This window comes from Pteronotus mesoamericanus, unplaced genomic scaffold, assembly GCF_021234165.1.
Source record: "Pteronotus mesoamericanus isolate MK-2021 breed Mesoamerican mustached bat unplaced genomic scaffold, CSHL_Meso_final contig_26, whole genome shotgun sequence".
Lineage (NCBI taxonomy): Eukaryota > Metazoa > Chordata > Mammalia > Chiroptera > Mormoopidae > Pteronotus > Pteronotus mesoamericanus.
In genome coordinates, this window is record NW_026555109.1 from 11480335 (window position 1) to 11497480 (window position 17146).

The 17146-nt window shown below is 36.7% G+C and overlaps 1 protein-coding gene across 2 annotated transcripts in view; it reads left to right on the top strand.

Annotated features, from left to right (window-relative positions):
* The window catches only part of MYO16 (myosin XVI), a 590664-nt gene that overhangs the window by 354440 nt on the left and 219078 nt on the right, over positions 1-17146 (top strand). For both annotated transcript variants that reach the window (XM_054574388.1, XM_054574387.1), the window contains exon 17: positions 15936-16047. In XM_054574388.1, coding sequence (XP_054430363.1) covers positions 15936-16047 — 112 coding nt within the window. The remainder of the gene's footprint in view (positions 1-15935; positions 16048-17146) is intronic.

Genomic DNA, 17146 nt, shown 5'->3' on the forward strand with positions numbered 1-17146 from the left:
TCTATGCAGAATCTATCCAAGAAAGTTTCTTTGCTGCTTGTCTATACGTATATGTGGGCAGATACGTTAGGGTATCCCTCCCACTGAAGCAGTAGCCTTTTGATTGGCTTTATGTGCAATAATTTCTAGGGCCAACAACATGTTCTCCTTTCCTATGGGGAGCACTTTGGTTAATGGAATAAGCCAAAGTTCCTATGAACCCTGAGACTCAGGTTACAGTCCCTCTGAGTGGCCCAGGGACTTTCTCCTTTCCCAGTGAGATGCCAGCTCTCCCTTTGAAAGCATGTTCTCAGTTTTTCTGGTTCACATGGTCCCAGAAGTGTACTAAGCAAGGTGTACTCTGCTAATGATATATTTTCTGTTTGAAGAAAAGAGGGGACTCTGTTTTTCTTCACTGTAATTACAGGGTAAATAATGACTTTAGGTTGCTTTAAGGTATATGAGTTGTCTGTATATGTAGAATAGATCATCATACTGCTGTGTATGATTGTAAGCCTCTTCATATCCACCCAGGAAATGGCTGCTACTGAATTTTATTATAGCTAGATATTTAGACAAATCCTACATACGTATATGCTTATTTTGGGATTATTGTTAGAAATAGCTAATTTAGACCTTTAGCTTTCAGATTGGTTAATCTAACACTTTCTTTTTCTGAAGTAAAATACTCAAAACATCAATATCAGCAGAAGGTGCTGGGTAGCATTACACATAGTGACGTTGATGACTTATTGGGTAATGTATAATATAATGTGTGTACATGTGTCTGTGATATAAAGGTACAGAACAGTTTGTTTTAGGCATGCTGCAATATCTCACCTGTTTAAATATTTCATGGTAAACAGAACATCCTGCAATGATGACTGATTTTATTTCTTAGTTGTCTCTTACATCAAATGCATTCACTTGGTAAAATAATCTACATGTTGTACCTGTAAACCCTCACCATAAAGTTGCTGCTTGCTGATAACCTTTGCAAAATAATTAATTATACAAGAAACCATACGCACTAAAAACAACAGAGGATACTTAGAAGTCAGGAATTAAAGTAACAAGATTCTGATATCACATTGAGAGTATATCATAGTGACTCCCTTAAGAATAAAATAAAACTCAGCTATTTGAGCCTCTGTTGCACAGTAAACCACTTCTAGTACAAAAAAAAATTAGTTTGATATGTCCTGTGATGGAGAACTGCGCTGGATGTTCAGTGGGAAGTGGGAGCCTTGGGCTGGAAACCCTCAGTGCGCACAGCTTCCAGAGAACAGGCTCTGGACAAGGCCAGCTATTGGTGCTCAACGAATGGTTCCAGTGAAATCTGAAGGAGTGAACTCAAGTAAGAATAAGCCAGAAGGGGAGGTCCCTGGGAGTTAGTGCAAGACCTGAGGATGGACTGACAGGGAGACTCTACCCTCCACCTAAGTCCCTGCTCCCTGCTCCCTCTGTCTCCAGGAAGCATGCTGAGGAGGGAGGGACCCTGAGGGAACCACCATGGAGAGTGAGCTGCAAAACTGTATGAAGGAACCAGAAAGTGGACATATATGTCCATTCGCCCTTTTGTAAAGAGTGTTCCTTAAGCATTGATTTAATTGAAAGAAACGCTTTCTTTTTTTCTTTTTTTATTGTTGTTCAAGTACAGTTGTCTCCATTTTCCTGCCACCACTTTCCCCTGCCCCACCCACCCCCACCTCCCACCCTCCATCCTATCCTTCTTTAGCTGTTTCTTTTTGATATTGACATGAAAAGCTCACTGCAGCAATGAAAGTTCAAATTAATTCAAAATTAGCATGTTATGTTTTACTGATTTGGGTACTACAAACACATTTTCTTCCTTGTTTCAAGCAAATTAATTTTGTTTAATTAACTTTGAATTCTCTTAGATACTAACTAGAAGTTGGTTTAATTATGCATACATTCAATAATCTATTTTGTGGATTAATTGGCCAAAATATACTATGTTGGGAGTGTGTCGTATACTCAATTACTCACTCCCAAAAAATACCAGAGAGGCCAACAGGTCTGCATTTCTTGGATAGTTATGTTTTGCCTCTTCTTTGATTAGAGATTGTTTTTTTAAATCTTTCATATATTGTTTCAAATTGTAACTCTATTATTTGACTATATTTCTTTGTTTTGTATAATGCAATATCATTATTCTTATGAGCACATTTCCTCTAAATATCTGCATTACTTCTACATTCTCTACCCTTAGATAAGGAATTTTTATAATACTTGAAGGATCCCCAATATTATAAAGCCTCTTAGACAATACACTAATGAGAGTAAGTGCATTTTCCAAATTGTTAGAATTTTACTACATTACTAATTGAAATGCACATTTAGAGTTTTGGATCAAGCCAATTGTTGATTGAAACATGCACTAGCATTTTGGTTTTTAAAAGAAATCTGAAACATTCACCTTTTTAAATACTGGTTTACCTTCTTGAATTTAACAATTAAATGATCACTGATATTATATATTAGCATTCTACACAATATGTAATGTAGTGTATATATGTATATATTGCTGTCATTTTGTCTTGACATTTCTGCCTCCCCCACTATTTCTGGATAAACACTGTGTCTCATTTGTCTTTGAATACCCAGTAATCACAATTATTGGCACATGTAAAAAGTCAGTATTTTTTTTTACTGGACTTCAACTTTGTTTTCTTAAATTATCAATTTATAATAACAAAAACATGAAACATTGTCTCTCAGCAACGTACAATTTGTTCAAGTTGCACAAGTTGTTCTTCCGTCAGAGCAGCATAGATCTGCTATAGCATGGTTACCTCTATTTGAGCAATTTTAATGGTCTAAATTTTCATTTAAAATCTTAGCTATTAGTGAATGAGTAATGAGAGCTTAAAAACCCTGCTTTATTCAGACCTATGGCCCTATGATTGGTCTTAAATTAAGCATTTAGAAATAGAGTGCCTAGATTAATGAACGAAACTGTCTTATTTGCTGTGATAAGAATGTTCGTCTAATTGAAAAATGAGTTCTCTGGCTGAAAATAAGAAAAGTATGAAAATGTTCTTATGAGTATAAACACTGCATTTTTAGTATGCTACACTGGGCAAATTAAATCATGGTTGATAAAATGTTGCCTTTAAATTTTTGCTTTAACCACAAAAATATTTATTAGGATCACATCATAATATATTGAGGTTGCTGAAAAGCAAAATAAATTAGTAACATATCATTAAATCCTACAGCAATTTCCTGATCAAGACCATTATATAGATCTAGCAGAGTTGTTTAAATGTAATATCATCAACAATTTAAGTGTCCTACATTCTCTGATGTTTTAAAATGTATTTTGTTTTTTCTTTGGCTAAAATGTGTGATTGATTCCATGTAGTGGAGATTTTCAATTTCAGAAGGAAGAAATTTTCCTATCTAAAAATGGAGATTAGTGGGAAGTGAGGATATTTAGAATAGCTGGTGTTAGCAAATCAGCTGATTGAGGTTCTAAGCCAAAGTAATGAAAACAAAGCACAACACATGATGCAATTTAATACTAGATGTTTTTCTTCTTTGTACTCTACCTCCTCTGGATTTCTTCTTTCTCCTCTGTTACCACATATGGAGTTTCTGCTTTCAGTACTGCTTGTGATAGACACATTATTCTGTGAGAGGAACTTAAAAAGAAAAAAGAAGATAAGAGGCCAGCCCACCTTATCTTTAAATAAGGCTTTCCTAAGAAAATCATCTTTTTATCCAGAAAGGAAAAAGGAAATAGGACATGAACACTCTTTCTTTTTTTGATGATGACTGTGGTTTTTGACTTCATTAGTTCACTTATGTAATTTAATTCTTTCTTCCCCAACTTTAAGTTTTAGATTCTCTAATAAATTAAAAGTAAATATCTATTTTTGGTTCCATTCTTCATAATTTTAGATTTTATTTTCATTAAAGATGCAGAGTTAACTGTTTGAAGTATGTAATACCTTAAATACTGAAGTAATTAGAAGCAGCAGATTGAGCTAAAAAAAAAAAGAGCTACTAAAGGGATTTGTGTAATTGTTTAAAAATTCACGGAACCAAATTTATTTAAATTTATTTCTAAGTTTTGTACATTTGAAAACTGAAGATAAATTTGACAATGAAGATACATCTGAGCTTCATCATATTTCTCCTTATATTTTTATTAACATTGATAATAAGTGGAATTGGTTTAGAACACCATAAAGTTACTTCTGTAAAGAATAATATTGGCATAATAATAGCAAGAATACTAAAAGTTGACCCAATTTCTGCTAGGTCAGAATATTGTTTCATTCCTTTAGTATATGAGGGAAAAGTAAAAACAATGTTAATGTCTGTGGGTCGATAGACATAGTAAGCCCAGAGTAGCCCTACCTCCTAGTCTTAAAGATTCCAGGCTACGACTTTGGGAAAAACGCATCTTAAATGTTTTTTATCGATTCAGCACCATTCTGTGTAACTGACTGCTCTTTTGTATTCTTGTGTAACTTACTTGGATATCTAATATTAATTTCTCAAAATGAGAATATCACATCTGGAGCTAATGCATGTCATTCTGGCCATTAATAATAATGTCTACAGAATTTTTTACTTTGAGTTAATTTTTAAATGTAAGAATATAATGATATTAGGCAATTTGCTTGGGTCTTTCCTGCAAATGCCTTTTTATGTAGAAAGATTTAGACCTAAAACACAATACAACATGGTCAGGGACCACTTACTTGGAGTATTAGCTTACTATTTAAGCTCCATGTATTATTTCATGAATAATGTTTTGTTATTAATAAGTAGTTTGACTTTAGCATGCAGGTAGAAATATTGTAGTAGTGAAAAGAAGTTTCGAAATAACCTGAGAATAAATAAAGAGCTTACTCTGAATGCTAATGACTTACTTCCAATCATTTTTCTTTTAGATTATCTTGGCTCTGTTTTTAAAAATTCTATGTCATAATATTATAAGTGAATTACATTTTTATATGATATGTACTTTTGTTGAAAATGTGTAGCATACTTAAAAGCACAGTGACAGGTCCAACAGACAAACTTTTCTAGAAATTGTTCAAAAATAGAAGTAAAAAGAGGTGCAATAGAAGAGTAGATCTTGGAGTAAAACCCACATTTTCCATTGCTTTTTTTCTTGATTTTTATTAGGGTTAATTATGAGTAGAGGAGTATTTACATATGTGCTAACATTACATTTTTAATCAACTTTTAAATAGGAACTGATGTTTAGCTAAAACAAAAATTAGCGTATTTAATTTATGAATCTATCCTGAAGTAACCAGCTCTAATATCCCATTTCTGATGACATCTAGTTGCACGCTTAGTTGTGGGCAAGATTACCTTGCCAGCTATGATCTGCATTTTAATAAGGTTTTATGGTTCAGAAGGTTTTCCTGAATTTTATTTTTAAAAATTTGTAAAAATTGTTGATACAGTTTTTTTAATTTTGCCAATTTTAAGGTTTTTATAAAAATCCCAATTTGTTAAAATGGAGGTGCTAATGTTTCCTATTAACATGTCATAAACATTTTAGCATAATTTGGGGTTGTAAGTAGGATGTGTCTTTGTGCAGGTGCGTGGGCATGCAATATTTTTGGGGGGGTACAGGTTAAGTTTATTGTTTGTCTACTTATTTTACTAGGAAAGGCCACCAAACTAATTTAGTGAAATATTTATTTTTCTATTTAAAACTGTTTTATTATATCCTCACTCTGCTTTTTTTCTTTTGTCATATTTCCCTCCTGTTATTCCCCAAAGGATTTAAAGCAGATTTATCACGTTTGATCATCTATTTGCATGTTTGTTTCTCGTTCTAAAATTTCTTTACTAGATGATTTTCCAAATAAATTCTCATTATAATATTTGTGGGATTTTGTTTCTTTTTATTTTATTTTGGAAAAAAGAATGATTGGCTCTTATGGCATTGATTTTTCATTTATTTTATCCAACCTTTGGCCAAAGCAAAAGAGTAGAGCTTGCATTTAAGACTTATTTATCAACCACCTGCATATAGCTCCTCGCACTCATAGTGGGAACCTACCAGGTTTAAACAGAACTGATCAGGTACATATGGAAACTTTGCGATATATATGGAGACTTTCACATGTCTATGAAACCTACCATACATCCAATACTAATTCATTTTACAAGAATCAACCAGTAACTTTAAGACATGATCTCTATCCACAAAGAATAAAATCAGTGACATTTAATTTTTATGTTAAATAAAAACTATTAAATGTTTAAATGTGTGAATAAGTGGAGAAAAGAAAGTGTATTAGTTAGGATTCCCTAGAGAAAAAGAATAGAAGATTATGTATTTTTATATACATGCATGTGCATGTGTGCATATTTATCATATATATGAAATTTATTGTGTTGTTATTTATTACACAATTGTGGAGGCTGAGACATCCCAAGAACTGCAGTCAGCAAGCTGGACACTCAGTAGAACCAATGGTGTAGGTTACAGTCCAAGAGCCAGCAGACTCAAGATCCAGGAAGAGCTGATGTTTCAGTCTGAGTCTGAGGGCAAGAAAAAATAATGTCCTGGCTCAGAGCAGCCAAATAGGAGGAGTTCCCTCTTACAGACGGGAAGGTCGGCGTTTTTGTTCTATTCAGATTTTCAGTTGACTAGACGAGGCCCACCAAATCAGGGAGGACAATCTGCTTTACTAATTTCACCTGTTCAGATGTTAATTTCATCCAGAAACCCCCTCACAGACATATCCAGAATTATGTTTGACAAGTATCTGGGCACCCTGTGGCCCAGCCAAGTTGCCATATAAAGTGAACCATCTCAGAGAGTTTGGCTAAAACAGAGAAGGTTTCATTCATTTTGGAGGTGTGCTTGGCATGGCCTAGGTGCCTGGGTCTGGATGACCAGGCAGAGAATCCTGGGGAAGTGGCAAAGAACAGTGAGTAGGTCAGTGTTCAGTCACATGGTGTCCAGCTACCATGATGAGGAGGATGCAACATGGAAAGTACCACTAAATCAGAATAGTTTGATGGGGTGGAGCTGAGTTATGGGGAATCTTGGAAAATGTGTAAGAAAGTTTATTATTTAAGTGAAATGTTTATGAGTAATGAGAGAGTGGACATGATGGCAATAACATTTGGGAAGATACGTTTAACAGAAGGCTCATGCATTCACCCAGTGTCTTCAATCCATATTGACAACTAGGTGGTATTTCCCAAATGGGTGAAATTTACAGACTCTTCTCGCCTTTTTGGTGGATGTACCTGTCCAGGAAAATGTAATAGAGTCTGGGAAAGTGCAATAGGGGAGGGACTGCAGAGTTTGAGAGAGCTTGTAGGAAGGACATTCAGCCTAAGACTTCCCAGGGAAAGAGGCTGTGAAGAACAATGGGACTTACCCGGAACGTTCAGTGAGGGTTGGATATGGATTCTGCTGCCAGTGGAGGGGATAGTGAGTGAGGGCACAGCGGTGGGTGAGAATGGGGCTGTTTGAAGGATGAAGGAAGTTCTGTGTGGCAAGAGCTCAGAGGGAGTAAGAGGAGTGGCTTTGTCAGAGGGAGTAAGAGGAGGAGACCAGAAGCTGGAGAAAGAGTCTCCTGATGTGATGATATGGGCCCTGGCAAGCCGTGCCGGGCAGTTTGGACTTTAGGAGCAGGGTTTTGATTTGGGAAGTGAGCTCACTAAATTGACGTTCTAAAAAGGGAACTTGGACCGCGATGAGGAAGATAGATTAGAGGTAAGCAGGACTGTATCCCTGGAGACAGAGGCTTCTCCAGTACTGGGGTGATTTACGAGGTTCGAAATAGAGAATGGTGCAGCCAACCCCAGGGCGCAAGGTGAGAGAGGTGAGCCTATCTCTCAGCACTGGAGGTGGGGAATATGAAGAAAAAGTCACACCTCTTAAATTCACTGTGAGTGAAGAATCAACCCCCTTAGGCTTTTCCACATGGTATTGGAGGAGAAGTACATTGGGAAATTATGAATATCTCAGTAGTGAAACTGAAAGGAGAGAAAAATAGGGAAGATGAGAGGATATTAAAATTCCCTTTTAGGCCTTCCAAACTGAAAGAAGTTGCTTGATATATTTGTGGGTTACAGTCAGTATTTTTCACAGAGATAGCAGTGCATAATCATTTGATGCAAGTTCACAGGTGGGTCCCAGAAGAGCACAGGAAACAATGCATTTATTGGTAGTAACATAGTAAATGGTCATGTGTCTCAAAGGCATATTCTGTAATATTTACATACTACAGGAGTTTCCATGCAGGTGCTTACCTAAGTCAGTATGTAAGACACGTGGTTATGTGTTACGGACTTGACCTTACACAAGACCTTACACAATGCTTTTTCATAACGATTTCCCCTGAGGTGGATTTTAGCAACTGTTCTAGCTTTGCTGAAATATAAACACACACACACACACACACACACACACACACAGAGCCCCTCCCCATGTACAGATAGAACACGAGCAAGCTTGGCAATGACTTCGGGCTAATTACAGAAATCTCCTCCTCCACTGCCCCCTCGCAGATGCAGCCCCCAGGCCTTGGCTTGTTAGAAACAGGTTCATGAAAGCCTGACCAGGCCACACATTCTGAGCAAAAACGTCCTCCATTTCACTCATTCACTCATTTAAAGAGTTCTCTGTGAGACGGAAGGATCCTTCTTCCTGTGACAGAAGGGTCCCAAGCCCCACACAGGCTTGAGGACTGGATGTAGACAGGGGTTTGGGCCCTCAAACACTTGTCCCAGGCTGTTTGTGCAGGACACAGACACTCAGTTCTTTTGTCTCCACCCCTAGCTCTCTCAGTTAGACGTTTTCATGAAACAAGTTAGTTAACCATAAGCATTCATTATTTAAAAGATGGTAAGAGTTTAATTTGTTTCACCAGATGTTTTGAAGAAATATTCTGACTGATTAGAAAAATATGGACAAACTATTCCGGGAATGTCACAAGACCCAAAGGCTCTCTGAATGCGTAATTTATTAAATGGGTTCTGTTCTTTTCCTGAATTTATTAAATGATTCTGTTCTTTTCCTAAAGACCACTGGCAATATTTCTTCTTTCCAAACAAAACAGTTTGCAGCTAACATATTAATATTTTCTTTGGTGGAGATTTATGTATCTGAAACTATGTTAATAATCTTATTCATATTCTGTTTGGGGGGATTTAAATGTTGTTAATACTTTCCAGATAGTTTAAAAACAATAAAGAACAGAATTTCCTTTTTAGGAGCCAGGTTGGGTGGTTGGGCAAGAAGCAGCAGTTTACCATCTTCATTAGTAAACTGTAAACAGTGCTTTCTTTATTGATGCTAACTGTTTGATTTTTGCCTTACCTGGTTTCTGTTTACATACTAAACGTCTCCGAGTAGAAGGCAGCTTTGCCCACAATAGAGAAGACATTGTTCTTTTGTATTTATGCTGCAGATTAAACACTGAGCAAAATATCCTGTTCGTAGTCTATGAGCCTCTGATTTAGGCCACACATGTGCTTTTGAATACATTGTATTATCTTTTCTTTGCATGTGAGTCTTCATTCCCAGTGTATCTTGGACACACATGCAGGTACACAGCAGTCCTTCTGTGCCTGCTGAGTGGTGGTGCCTGGTGAACGTGGGCAGGGCAGCTCTTCTTTGTTCCTTTAGTCGGTTATTTATTTATAGTTGACATATAACATTGTGCAGGTTTAAGGTGTGCAATATGTTGGTTTGATACATTTATATATTGCAATACGATTACCATTGTAGTATTCCTGTCACATAATTATCATTTCCTTTTTGTGGTAAGAATAATTATGATCTGGTTACTTAGCAACTTTGAAGTTTATAGTACAGTATTGTTGACTTAAATCACTGTGTTGTTGATTAGAGCTCCAGGACTTATTCACCTGCTAGTTGCAGTTTTGCAGTGATAATGTGCCCAGCGCCACTGAGACAGGAGGTGCAGGCACCAGAAAGGGACACGGGGCCTTGACATCCCAAGGTGGAGTTTTTGCAACTGGCCATTGTTTGTATTTGACATTCAGATCATGCTATCTTGAATTCTCAATTTTCCTGTCAGAATGATGCCATAGACTAGGGGGTAGCATTTTTTAATTTGTTCTTCTAAGTAGCACACTCTGAAAGAGTTTTCCATTGTGGACTCTTGTTAACAAAGGAAAATTCTCCTGTGATTTAGTGTATGACTTGAATTTATCCATATGCTCTCAGATAGCCTAAAAAACTTAGTCCAAAAGTCCAGAACTGGCTGTTTTTTTCCCCACAAAGCATAAGTATCAGTGCATGCACACACATGTACACATTCATACATACACACACAGATTTGTATGCACTTACTACACACATGATTTTGACTATAAATTTGACTTACCTTGGAAGATATATTACTGGAATGCTTTTGGGTCGGTCAACAATTTCCTTTAGTTTTTTTCCATACAATGGCTCCAGTAATGCTTAGTTGTTTTTAACATCATTTGAAACAATTTGGTTAGATTGTATTGTGACAGCTGTCATATCAGTGTACATTAAAAAAAACTTGTAAAAATTGGTGAATTTTTTGTGTAGCCATTTTAATACTGAAGATGGAGAAAAATCAGCAACATTTTCAGCATATTATACTTTATTATTTCAAGAAAGATAAAAACATAATTGAAATGCAAAAAAAGATTGGTGCAGATTTTGGAGAAGGTGGTATGACTGATCAAAGGTGTCAAAAGTGGTTTTGCAAAGTTTCTTGGTACTGTTGACATTTTGGCCAAATAATTCTTTGGTGTGGGGCTCTGTTCACTAGAAGATGTTTGTTTGGGAGCACCCCTACCCTCCACCCAGTAGAAGCCAACAGAGGGAGACAGCTGACATACCCAAAATATCCAAACCAATAAAGTTATTGGTGAAGATGAAAAATGTGCCTTTTATATTACAGAAAAAACTAAATGGACTTTTTGGCCAACCTAGTACTTGCCATGACAGTCAACAAATTGGAACAATGAAATAGTTGATTAGAAATAAGACATTGTCAACAGTTGTTGCAGCCGACTTATTTTAAATAAATTTAACTTGCAATGAAAACCTTTTCTTATCCAAAGCCCAAGTAGAATTTTGCGCTGCCCAGTTTTAATACATATTTATTTGGTTTGCTATTTTGTTTCCTGTAAATGGAAACCCCAAGGAAACTACCAAGAAAATTTTTTAGAACCAAGAGATGAGGTAATCAAGTCATTGGAGCAAGACTGAACCAGCCATCACTGAATTCCATTCTTATGTCAACGATGCTTCTGCCATGCAGGGGCCCCCATCCCACTGGAGGCCCCCTGACGACAGACACCCCCACCCAGAGAGCAAGCGTGGGCTCTGCAGCAGCTTTCGGAGGCTTCCTCTGAGCTGTGAGCAACTCCAGTTCATGCCAGTAATGCAAGTACAAGGTTGGGTCAGAAAAGAGTAAATAAATAGTGAGATATCTTAAATCCTCAAACTTCAAGAGGTTTTGCATTCTAATTAAAACAGTCAAACTTTGGTTCTTGAACATCTCCCATCTCGACTAATTTGGTTCTCGACCAAGTTGTTCACAGAAAAAAATGTCTTGGTTGCCAAACAAAACTTTGGTTCTTGACCCAAAACTCTTTCATGCTGATACTGTATTTTTAATGAGGAAAAAAATGATTTGGTTTCCGAACAAATCGCTTCTTGAACAGCCTTCAGGAGCAAATTAACTTTGAAAACCAAGTTTCCACTGTATATCTATGTTTAATAATAATTTCACTGCTTAATTTTCTCCTCCCACTTTTTCAAGCAAAAATTTAGCTAGAGGAAGATGCCTAGTGAGGCTGTTCAATCCTTTGTTCCTTCCATCTCCCCTGCAGGGCATTTATATTTGAGCTTGAGAAGGACTGAGGAGTTAGGATATAGTGTGTGTTTGTTGAAGAATTACTGAACTGGTTACATCAAATAAGCCTTAACTTCCTTATGCTTCAAATGGGCACAATAATAGCTCTTCTTTTCATGATCCATGTGGAGATTAACTGAAGAAATGCTTCTGAAACAGCCAGTCAATCATTTGACACATATTAGTTCCCACTGCCTTTCCCTTTGATCAGAATTGGCTGAACAGTATTAATCCATCTATAATTTTTAATATTATATAGCCCACATGTACAGTCTTGTACTCTGAGGCAGAAACAACATCTAGATCATTCCCTTGATCTGCCAGTCTTAGAAACAAAACTACAATGATTCTTGATTCAACAAATGATACAGTCTCTGATGTTTCTGACTCTGGACATTGAGATATCTATATGTTGCCAAACATAGTACGTTCCAAGTTATGAGCTAAAATGAGGTGATTAAAAAAAAAAAACAGATTGAGCAGTAAGTATACGATTTTGAGTCATAAAAAAAGGTAATTTAAAAGATATTGAACACTGAGTGCTAAGATTTGAATACTGGGAATTGTGGGACCATTAATTAATAGGAGACAAAGTTGGAATTCTCAGATGAAAACACTTGCACAGATTTATTTAGGGTGGTTTTCAACTAGTGTGTTCAGATTAGTGAGAAAACAGCAGGAAAGTCTACAACTCGTGACCACGCTCATCCTCACCTATTTCCAAGTGTTGAAGACACCTGGAAAGGCCATGATCATGTTGCACATGTGATCTTGAACTTTTGAGTGATTCATATTGAGAAAAAATAGTGAAGAAGTGAGAACTATGATCTTTTTATTGTATCTATTTATTACTGTTTTCTTTCTGAGAAGAACAGAAAAGCGTATTTTATAGATTAAAATATTCTCCATTGTTAAGAGCATTTGTTATTTCTTCTCAAAATGTCCCTTTATCTGGCTGAGTTATTTGTGTGATTAAGAGCTTCTTTAATGACAGAGCATTTTTACTAAAAACTCCCCACATATGCAAGATATTTTCTTTCCAAGAAATACTCATATTCTACACGTATATTGTAAGCTGAGTGGAAAAAGCATACCACACACAATACCTTATTTCATTCTCATAAAATTATCGTGAACTGAAAATGGAGAATTTTAAAGTTTTATTTTTAATCTCTTTTCTTTCCATTTTACAAATAATAAAATACAGGTTTAAAATGTCATCAGAAAGGGGCAAAAAAAAGACTCAATTGTGAGTCCTCATATTCTCAGTTGTAATATTTTAATAGCATATTTTTCAAATACTTCTCTTTCCTCATGTGCATTTTATTATTAAATGATGTCAAAGGGAAGTGAGTACATTTAATTTCTAAAACATAAACTTTTAATTTTTATACTAACCTCATTTTAAGACAGCTTTGCTGATAACTACAAACTATATTTCTAGTGAAATAATACCAGACACTATTGAATAGTGGGAGAAATTTTAAATTTGTATAAATACTGTATTCTATATATTCTGATCATTTTCATGCCAACAAATGTTCTGGTTGCAGAGGAAAACACAAGCAATTTTAAAGCATCATTCCTGCCATTGGGCAAACTGCCCTCTAAAATTCTCTATTTTGATTGAATTTCTCCTGGACTATTCCATAATTAACAGCCCTGTCTACAGCTACCAACATTAGTTTCGCATTCCTTCTTCTATCCAGAATTTACCTGAAGTAAAAACTGTTGTAAGAATAAGAATTGAAGAGCGGTTACAATTTCTTATCAAGAAGACTTTTTAGTCACTAAAATTTTGTAAAATTTAGGCACAATGATCCTCTCACCATCATAACCCAATCTCTTCCCAATATTTTTGACCTTTCCCTTTTTTCTACTGCCCCAAACACAGCTCGCCCATCCCACGTCAGGCAGCAGGAAACCTTTGGAGAAAGTGACACCACCACGTGAGCTGGTCTTCAGCTTCACCTGGGCCTTCCACAGCTCGAGCTAAACTTCCCATGTCTCCCTGCATGACAATCATTTCTGTCATCCACAGTGAATACCTTAGATTCTTAAGGCATTCCTAGAGCCAACTTTGCCTCCTCATCTAAAGTCAGTGTTTTTCTCTCCTAGAAAAATTGAAGCCATGAAGCAGCAGCTCCTCTGTCCCACTGAGATGCTTCTGCCTTTGGACTCATATTTCATCACCTTTCTCAGTGGGAGAAACACCCTCCACTGTGGTCCTGATTCAAACTCCTATTCCTTTCTCAGCAACTTTTTTCTTTTCACCCCAACAACTCCCTTTCTCTCCATTTTTTATCAAGTCTTTATGTATTTCTGTCTCAGCATATAAATACTCTGAAGTCTCTCCTACTCCACACCCCAGAGACTAGACTATTTTATTTCTGTCCTTCACAGCCAAGATTGAGAAAACAGAAGTCCCCACAGACCCCACTTCCATCCCGCAGACAGCAGCCTGTGTCCTCCCCACACCATCTGTTTTCTTGTTTCTATGGTTTCTTTTCTATCAATATCAATCAATCTTAAAAATACATTATCCCTTTGTTTTGATGACTGATCTTTTAATTTCCCTAGTCCTTTCCTGAACACTCAAATCTTTCTTCACCCCTCAAATTTTAGCATCTCTTTTTGTGTGAGTTCATCCACTCACATTTTTTTTTTTTTTGGCATGTTGATGACTTCCAGATCTTATTTTCTAATCTTTTCTGAGTTTCAGGTCCCTATCTAGTCAATAGTTTCTTTAAACTAAAGTTGAACTTTAACAAGAAGTTCAAAGTCAGCAGAACTAATATAAAATATAAGAATTTCTCTGTCAAAAACTTACCTTTCCTGCTGGCTCACTCTGTGGCTGGTGAGCCTACCATCCCTGCCTTCCCTCAGACAGAAACATGAAAAGCATCATCGGTGCCTCTCTCCTTTCTGCCGCCTCTATCCAGTTTGTCCCCTCATCCTGCCTGTTCTGCTTCCTTGATGCCCCTGTGTATCTTACTCGTTTCTTCACAACTGCTGGTCTCTCACTAGATCACGTAGCACCCTTAGTTGCCTCGTTTCTTTCCTGGTAGTCTTTCACTGGGCTACCAGAATGTTCTTTCTGAAACACCAATCTGATTGTGCCATTTCCTTGTTTAAAGACCATTGGGACTGCCCATTACTTCTAAGACATAGTTGAAACCCTTGTGCAAGACATACAAAACTCTGGCTACTTCTCCAACCTCATTAATCTCTGCTGTCTCACCATAGACCCCAGTTTTGCTCATCTACCCGAGTTCCCCATGCTTATGCCTGTGTTTCTTTGTATGTGTTGCTAATTTTAAGGGACACCCTTAGAAATTTGCTGGGCAGATTCTTACTGAAGTGTCAATTCTTGGAACCAAAGCTTTTTTCTCTCCCACAATCTTTCCTCATCACCCACTTCTGGGTTTGGTCCCCTTCTTGGGCCACTCACAAATCCCTCACATTCATCTCTGTTGTTCTACCACTTTCATATTGTATTGTAGCTACATGTCTACATGTCTTCTCTTGTCTTTGCTATGGATACATTATTTTTGCTGTTGCTGTTGAGCTTCCAGGAATGAGCCCTTTGTCTTTATATCCTCAGCTCATATTGTGGATTTGGTAGGTGATTCCGACATGTTTGTTTTTTCAATGAAAGAAATAAATCAATGAACCAATCAATCACCTCATAATTAAAAGATATTGACAAGAAGAAATAATAAATTACTTTAAATTAAAACTCTTTAATAAAAATGTTAATTACAAAGCATATGACAGGACCTACCAAATTTCTGTATGAAATACATAGAAAATTGTGACCTTGTCAGTTGGAAGAGTGCAGCTAAGGTGAGAACCAAGTAAAACAGTGTAAATATGTTCTGGTACAACAAGAACCTTTTTCCCCTTCCTGAAACATCATGTGCTATTATGTATCAAAGCCTTATAAACACAGTCCACAATGTCCAGGTGATTTCCATTATTCTGGACACCAAATATGGCCGAAGTGACTTTTAACCACTGCAGCTTGACTAGAAGCCAAGCCATAATGCTATGTGCTTTTTATCCCAACAGGTATTTGAACCAGACACTACGAGACAATGTATCAATAGCAGAGCATTCTCTGAACAGGGAGAGATTTGCTGTTTTGAAACAAGCTCTGAATGTAGTTGGCTTTAGTAACTTGGTGAGTTATATCACAAATATTTCTCTGAGAAACCAACCTTGTACTAATTTATCAAAGTTAATCTTTCAAAACCTTTTACTGAATCCCTGTTATATTCTGGATGTGGCTGCAAACACTCGTGAGTCAGCAGAGAAATAAGCCCCACTATCTGCCCCTTGGAGTTTACATTCTAGTGGGGGAGACAGACATAAATGAGGTGTTCAGATTCATTCAGGTTCATAGGTAATATGAAGACTAATAAAGAGTGACTAGAGGAGGGGCTGCTACTTTTAAGATGGAGGCCAAGGCGACCTTTTCCCAAATGAACCATGCGAGCCAAAGAGATTTGACCAACTCGAGAAAATTGGCAGATCTGAAGGAACTGTTTACTGCCAAGAATCACTTTATTATAATATCTTCCTGAACAATATAAAACTTTTTTATTTTTAAAGAATTACCAAATGCCTATAAGCATTATGAACCTTAAAATTTTAATTTAAAATGTATAAACTATGGCTGTGCAATGAAAATGTGTAGGATTATGTAAATGTTCTGGGTCTGTGTTGTATGGTACGGTAGCCACTAGTCACCTGCAGGTCCTGGACCCTTGAAATGTGGCCAGTGAGGATGAGAAAATGGATTTTTAATTTTTCTTTGTTTTAATTAATTTAAATCAAAATGGTATTGTGTGTTTACTGCTACTGAATTGTATAGCACAGGCCTAGTGAATAAGAGGTGAAATAATCTAAGCCTTGAGACTTCTCAGAATTCCCACAATCTCTGTTTCCTCTTACTTAATATTATGTACTTTCATATTATGACCAATTCCTCATTAGCAATTAATATAAGATTGTGTGGCTAACTTTGGTATGCCAGTAGTCCAGGAACCCAGTTTTAGTCATGGATTTAAGTGTTTTTTTTTTTTTCTTAAACCATTAACTTAATTGCTCTGGGTGTTTGTTTTTCTCTTGCCCATATAGATAGGGCTAATGGGGCAGCGAATAGGTGGGAAGGGGTAGGAAGGTGACGAAAAGGGAGGGGACAGAGGTGGGGACTCACCCTAAATGAATTAGCTTTAGACACTTTGCTTCACTCCACCCTCACCCCATTCAGAGATTGG